General features: G+C 44.3%; 1 protein-coding gene across 1 annotated transcript in view; it reads left to right on the top strand.

Moving 5' to 3' along the window:
• Nucleotides 1-4,987: 4,987 nt before the first annotated feature.
• C1qtnf3 (C1q and TNF related 3) overlaps nucleotides 4,988-7,942 on the top strand; it is a 22,911-nt gene continuing 19,956 nt past the window's right edge. Inside the window, exon 1 of the mRNA XM_059276075.1 lies at nucleotides 4,988-5,439. Within this exon, the coding sequence (XP_059132058.1) occupies nucleotides 5,137-5,439 (303 nt within the window). The 5' untranslated portion in view covers nucleotides 4,988-5,136. The remainder of the gene's footprint in view (nucleotides 5,440-7,942) is intronic.

Genomic DNA, 7,942 nt, shown 5'->3' with positions numbered 1-7,942 from the left:
ACATGCTTCCATGCTCCTTTCCTGCTTTTGTCCCATATTAACAAACAGAGACAGCACTGTGAAAGTCTTCTGACAAGCATGGATTGGCTTCTCTTCAGATGGAAATATTTCATATCTAGAGACAATGTCAACTCCCTGGTCCCATTCTTCAAAATTTTCTCTAAATAAAACTTCTCAGGAAAAGATCTGGAGAGGGCTTAAACGTTTAGATATGAATGCCCAGCACAGTTAAATTACCACTTCTGAGGGATGATTTGAATTTTGCTTGTAGTTAATGCATCTATTTTTTAATCAAAGGGATAAAGCCTTGGTTGTAGAATCTCTGAATTCACCCAACTGTGTACAAGGAGTATTTTTTTTTTTATTCAAGGGGATAGGGAAATGTGGGTTGCTCATCAAGTGTTTCTGAAAATCGGCCAGATAGTCTCCTTCATTAGCTACTCTTTAAGTTGGCCCTGATATAAAGAGACCTTGAATCCAGCACAACTCCTGACTGTCTACTGCCAGACCATAACTGATCTCTTTGGACCCAGGCCATTTGGAGCACAGCAGGGCAGGCCACAGGGCACCTACACATCTCACAACAGCCTCCTTTGTAAGGCTAGACAAATATTTGCCTCCAATATGCAAAGCTGAGCTACGGGACTGGGTTTTTACACATATATTCCTATGCACCTACATCTTCGCTGCTTATACTGCAAGCTGTACCAACATCCTGGGCTGGGGCTAGAGGAAATGCAAGCAGGATGCAGGGGGCAGTCCTGAATATTTTAGGAGCCCAGTGTCCTCATACATCCTCTGGGAGCTTTCAGAGCCCAAGCCAGCTACACAGAACTGGAACTCCATCTTCTACAAAGAAATGGAAGATTCCAAATGTTGTTGATACTTAATCCATAGGCAATAATCATAACTACATCTTCATTTTTGAACATCAGGTACAAGAGACATCTTGAAAGATGTATGAGATGATAATCACAAGTAATATTCAACAATAAACTAAGGTTTAAGCAAAGTTAATGGGAAACTTAAGAGTAAAGGAAAAAGGAGCTGAATGGAAACATCAGGTACTCGGTGAATCAGTTTATCATCCATCATCCTTGAACTTGTGCAACTGGTTAAATTATCAAACTACCATCTCCTCAGGTGTAAGATGGTAGTCTGTAGGGTTTCCCCCCTTTTATTGAAAATAGATTTTCTCATTTATAATATCCTGATTTTGGTTTCCTCTACCTCGACTCCTCCCCACCTCTCCTCCCATTCAGATCCACCCCATTTCTGTCTTTCATTGGAAAACAAACAGGCTATAACAGTATAATAACACATAACAAGATAAAACAAAAACTAACACGTCAGGACAGAACAAGGCAAACAAACAGAAGGAAAAGAGCTGAAGAAAAGGCACAAGAAACAGATATAGACAGAAACCCACTCATTTGTACACTCAAGAATCCCATAAAAACACTAAATTGAGACAAGGAAGCTCCAAGGATGCTTTAGAGTTCATTTCCTGTTGGCCATTGACTTCTGGGCATACAGCCTCCCCTTAAGAGTAGTTTGTTTCTCCACTGAGACGACCTTTAGGAAACTAAATTCTCATTTTAAGTGGTTATCAACTAGAGATAGGTTCTGAGTTAGGGATGCGGGCTTGTGTCCACATCTCCACCCATCCACCTGTCCATCTCCCCTCCCTCCCTCCTTCCTTTTTTTGTGAGATGGGATCCTACTACATAGTCCTGGCTGTCCTAGAACTCACTTTGTAGAACACATTGGCATGGAATTCACAGAGATCTGCCTGCCTCTGCCTCCTGAATGCTGGGATTAGAGTGCACCACAGTGCCCAGTGAAGCCCAAGGTCATTCAGGGCCTGGATTTGAGTACAGCATCTTCTCAGGCATCTGCAGGTTTTTAAAAGTAATTTTTAATTGACACATAGTAATTGTATTTACTTAGGAGATAGATAACAAAATGAAATATATGTACACAATGTATACATATCCTGTCTGGGTAATAGACATATCTATCACCTCAAGAATTTATAATTTCTTTTTGTTAGAAACATTTAAATATTTTCTACTGGCTATTCTAAAACAGACTATTCAATGCTGTCAACCATAGCTGCTACGCCACACAACAGAGAACTGTTGCTCTATCTGGAGCCTTATTGTTTTCTTCAACTTTCCACACATGCCATCTTTATTCACTTGAAGATTACCACAGTAAAGTGCCACAGAGACAGAATCCCCATGTCACATTCTGGAAACTGGAAGTCGGAGATCAAGGTGACAGTGAAGTTGTTTCTGCTAAGGGCTCTGAGGGGATGGACGGTCTGCCCCGCGCCTCTTGCTCAACTCCGGGTGGTTTGCTGGCAATCTTGGGTGTTCCTTGGCTTGAAAGGCATTGCTCTGATCCTCACCTTCATTTTCACATGGTACTCTGCCTATGTGCATGTCTGTCCCTGGGTTCAAATTTCTTCTTTTTAATAAGAACATTGTCATATTTAATTAAGGCCCACTCCAATGACCTTATTGAGATCATCTGTGAAAACATCATTTCAAAATAAATTCATACTCACAAATATAGGGAATTTTATAGCATCTTTTTGTCTTTGAGATGCACACAATTAACCCATGGCACTGTGGGACCTCTCATGGTTATGAACAGCTCCCTGGCAGGTACAGATTGGTAGCCTATCTTACCTTCCTGTGCTGTTTGTAGGAGATAGAGAATCTAGAATAGGAGACCGATGGGGTCTGTTCCCAATCACCCCTATCCCACTGTATGACACCAAACAAGCCACTTTACCTCTGTGAGCATCTAACTTTTGCTCTGTGAAATGGAGAAGTTTGCTAAGAGAAGTCAGTGAACTAAACTAAAGAAGCATTTGGCTGGCATGTGGCATTAACAAATCATGATATTATTAGTTATTCTCCTTAAGTCCAGGAGAGTATGGATCAATGACTCGTAGCCCTCACTCATCCTGGGGAAAAACTCCTGGTGTTCCAGTGTCCTGGAGATTCTGACTGGAAGGTCTGAAGTAGGACCAAGTCACTGGTATTTTTAGAAGTCCCTGGGTTTAGTTTAATGTGCAGCTAGGATTGAGAACTACCAGGATGGACGGCAGGAATGAAACACTAATGAGGAGTTTGCTGTGGCTGCAAGTCAACAGAAGATGATTTATAGTCTTGGAGCAGACAGCACATGCCTGGTGGAGAAAGCTAGGGGCCACTTTTAGAGCACCAGTGAATCAGGTGACCTCGTTTTCACAGCTGTTTCTTGCTTTGTCACATTTTTTCCGGGCCTCCCTGAGGTTGGAGCATCCAGACTTCACCACTGATGTGTCCTCAGACAGGCAGTGGTTCTGCAGGACTGCCTCCGGGTCTGTGAGGGGGTTCCCCGAGAGAATTCAGGCTGGACCACAGTCTGATGTGCTGTCCACGTTTGCACAGTGCTTGTGTGGGCTCAAAGCAGCCTCCATGGAAGACGGCTGAGATGCAGCTAGCACGCTGGTGAACTGGGGTGTCTCTGTCCAGAAAGTGAGAACTGCCTGCTGAGTAATCATGACACCCAAACCCCGATTGTGATCTAGGGAGCTTTATTACATGGGAAAACTCTATCACTGGCCCCCAACGTTTTCTTTGGATCCGTGTGGGTTCTGGAGACAGTTGGTCAGGCCATTAGTGGCGGGATTGGCCAAAGTAGCATGTGCCACTTTGGCCAGTTCAGAGGCAGAGTTTAGTTCTCAAGGCCCTTTGCTGACACAGGGCAGCTGTGGCGGCTCATTCCTCACTTTCTCTGGCTGCTCAGTAAGTGACCCTGGTTTCTCCATAGAAAACTGTCTTGACTGTCTTCTATAGCTGCCCTCAAGCATCCAGATCAGACACTAGCCCACTCATCCCCTTTAAGAGCCCAGGATCGCAGCAAGTCTCAAGGGGGAGGGCCAACAACCTTCTGATCAGTGAGTAATAGATGGAATGATTTGTAAATAAAAGCAATTTTTAGCTGGGCGGTGTTGCGTGCCTTTCATCCCAGCGCTTGGGAGGCAGAGGCAGGCAGATCTCTGTGATTCAAGGCCAGCCTGGTCCACAGAGCAAGTTCCAGCACAGCCAGAGCTGCTACACAGAGAATCCCTGTTTCAAAGAAAAAAAAAAAAAGCAGTTTTTAACAGCAACACTATCAATTCTCTAAATTTATTATCACAAAAGAGGTTAGGAGTGTCTATTTGTTCTTTGGTTTAATCAATACAAGCACAGGAACTTTAAGGAATGGTAATTCTCTCGATTTTGAGCCCTTAGAATAGTATATTTGGTTGGGTGTTTTCCACCCTTCCTTGGTATTGCTCAGCAACATTCCACAGGTAGAGAGCAGCCCGAGAAGAATGTCTTTTAACAAGAAGTAGGTTGTATTTCCACCTAGCAAGAACTTAGATCATCTGGTGTTCAGCGGTGGCTTTTAGAGATGCAAAGAAGAAGAAAATAAAGTTTAGCATGGGGAAACATCTCAGCCAAACTCAGCCTTTGCCCCTGATCAGTCTTTCTCAGTCAACCGATGCCGACTCCTGCTGGTACCTGGGAGGGAGAATGCGCTGCTTGCCGTGGCCCAAAGTGGGAAAGAGCAATCTGTTCTGTTCAGAGCGAGACCTCCCTCCGTTGACCTGAACGGGTTCCTGCTGTAATTGCAGGAACTGATACAGTTGAGCTGGATTCCCTGGCAAGCTCAAGGGTAGGTTTTTCCAAAAGTCATTTTAGACCACAAATGCACAGCCTTTCCATGTCTAATCATGAAAGCGAACCACTAGATACACAGTCTCTGTCTCCAGCTGGTTGTGTACATTTTCTTCACTCTCACACAAAAAAGCATGCCAAGGTGTGACATTTATGAACCCCACCAACTGGACGCCGCGCACACAAACGGTCTTGCCTGTGGTGCCGGAATGTGATGAATGGGGGCTGTTCTGTCTGGGAGGAGGGCTGCTGTCACTCTGGCATGACTGTAGCCTTATTTATTACACACCCAAAGTATAAAACCACCCAGCCGGCTGCAGCTCTCATCTCCAGACCTGGCATCTGCCTGAGGCGACCACGGCACCTACAGCCCCCATCCGCTTCCCAGGGAGACGCTGCGGCTCTGTTGTGAGCCATGCTCAGGAGGCAGCTCGTCTGGTGGCACCTGCTGGCTCTGCTTTTCCTCCCATTTTGCCTGTGTCAAGATGAATACATGGAGGTGAGCGGAAGAGCTAAGAACGCGGTGGCCAGGATAGTGCAGAGCCACCAGCAGACTGGCCGTAGCGGCTCCAGGAGGGAGAAAGTGAGAGAGCGGAGCCACCCTAAAACTGGGACTGTGGATAATAACACTTCTACAGACCTAAAACCCCTGAGACCAGATGAGCTTCCACACCCTGAGGTAGAGGACCTAGCCCAGATCAACCCATTCTGGGGCCAGGTACTCGGAATTCTCTTCTAAGGATTTCTTTGCAAACTTAAATGACTGATGTTGCTGTTGCTTTAACTATGATTCTTAAGATCAGCGCTCCATGAGCATTTGCTGCTATCTGTGGGTGACTCTGGGGTTGTTCTGGGAGCCAACAGGGACTCCTAGTTGCTGGCATGATGTGCTGGGACAGAGTGGCACTGCCCCATCAGAATGGGGAGCAGGAAGAGTCAGCTTCCTTTTGTGTTGGGGCTTTATTACTGCTGTTATTTTGATTGCTCTGTTGATGCAGAAAGAGAGGCTGACCCATGTGGGTAGATGCATTGCTGTAGATAACTATTTGCTGATCCCAAGAGAACTGGACTCTTTTTAATCCTCCCAGCAGGGAGAAGCTGCCCTTTGCCTCTGCCAAAAATCAGTTAAGCCTGCTTTACTTGGATTTGTGAACTTTCTGCAACATTTCCCTCTAGTTTTGTTTGTTTTGTAGCAATTTAGGTTGCTAAGCCTTCTTGTTTAGACATTTTTTTCCTTAACAGATTAACTCATTAAAAGGAAAGGAAACAAACAAACAAAAAAAGATTACATATTTAAATTACAAGCTATTGAATAACTCAGTCTCCTAGTGACCGAACTTGATCTATTTGGTGGGGCAAAAGTTCAGCATTGGAGGACATTTCTTTAAGTCTTTTAGATAACATAGGAATGAGTAAGGGTTTTTAACTCTGCGTTAACTGCAAATCAGCAAACGTCAGTTTAATCAAAAGCAGCAAGAGCAGGAAGAAACTTATTTGTACTTAGAGCCCAAGCATGACAAATGCTAAAGTTAGACAGAGAGGAGAGAAGGGTCCTTTGGACTCCATGATCTTTGAAGCAGTGCATATCACCACAAGAACCATAGACTGGAGGCCTTATAGTATCCCTGGAGCTTTTTTTCACATGGCTGCCATCTAACCCCTGCCCCCCACAAGTCTTGGTTGATTTTCTGGTTCTGTGGTCAGACTGGGATCCCACACAGACTCAGCAGCAGAACTGGAAGAAGCCTGAGACATGTAACTGGACCACACTGTGCAGTTTCCAAGTCGCTCTGAGGGGCTTTGTCAAGGGGGTGTGCAAAAAGAATGCCTCTTTCAGAGACTGTCTTCTGTCTAAAGATGCTTGCTTCAGTGATCTTCACCTAACTTTTTAATGATCTTCATCCTCATTTAATTTGTGTCTAGTCCATCTTGATGGATGGCGTCTTTCCTAGGGGTACTATAGGCTGTCTTGGATTATTTCCTGGTGACCAACACCAACCAGGCCACTGAAATCCCAATATAGTTTTGCTCCACCTCACATCCTAGTCTTCTAGCCCTGGATTCTTGAAGCATCTTCAGATAGAGACCCACGTGGAGCTACCCAGGAGATTCAGAACCAGGAACATTCTGGAAGCTTTTGGTACCATTCCTCTACAAGTGGGATACCGACGCACAGACTGAATTTATGGTCACTTGAAGTTCTTCCTTCTCTCCTTACTCCCCTGATCCTCTTCTTTATGCTAATTCTCCTTTTCCCCATCAGTCAATTCCTCCCCAAGCACTTCCCCGCTTTGACTTTTTCAAGCTGTAGGATGGAGACTGGGACCATAAACACACCCAAGCTTCTATCACTCTGAAGTGCTCTATTAGGAACAAAATCTTGTCTGTGTTTATTTGTTCATTCATTCATTCATTCATTCATTCATTTTTTCAATCTTTTTATTAGTTTTTAATTTTTTATTAAGTTTTAAAATTAGAATACAAAGCAACAGCTTTCATTATGACAATCACTGAACTTCACTCATATCCAACCAGTCTTTTCTGTTAAATTATTAACTAAGTTTGATTAAATTCTGTGTGGTAAACAAGGTCAATATACAAAGAAAACTTGGGGAAAAAAGAATAGTGTTGGTTACTGGGCCTTAAAAAGAAAGTAAAGGGAAGAGATTAAAATATAGATGGCTGTGCACATCAGAGGTTTAAAGAGTACTAGACAAAAACCTGTGCCACACGGAGGACTGATGGAGCCCAGGAGCAGCTGGTTGTGGCTGGGCCCTGTGCTGTTTGAGGAGACTGCAGATGATCTGAGTGTCCACCAAGGGAGGACCCTCAACTAGTGAAGGAGTCTAGACTGCACTTTGCTCCTGAAAGTTCTGTCTGTGATAGCAGGGCGGTGATGTAATGAGATCTGTGTACCCGGAAGGGAGCTGGCTATGGAGTCCGTGGTGGACTGGAGCTGGAAGAGTCTGCATGTCTACATTCTCCTTTTCTGGCACTTTCTTCACTAAAGCCCCACTCCTTTTCCTTTTTCCCTTCTCCCCATACCATCTTGTTTCTCCAAGAAAAGAATTGTGGGTTCTTTTTCTCTAGTCATTAATAGTAGAACTCAGTTCTGCCAAATGGGTGGAGCTTGTCTTGTAGACACCCCTCTCCTCTCAGCTTCTCAATTGCATGCTTCCAGTGTATAACTCCCCGATTTGGGAAGGAAGATGATAAACTTA

Source organism: Peromyscus eremicus, chromosome 11 (genome assembly GCF_949786415.1).
Source record: "Peromyscus eremicus chromosome 11, PerEre_H2_v1, whole genome shotgun sequence".
NCBI classification, from domain to species: Eukaryota; Metazoa; Chordata; class Mammalia; order Rodentia; family Cricetidae; genus Peromyscus; species Peromyscus eremicus.
The sequence above is the reverse complement of the archived record's forward strand: the minus strand, read 5'-3'. Positions and strand labels throughout refer to the sequence as shown.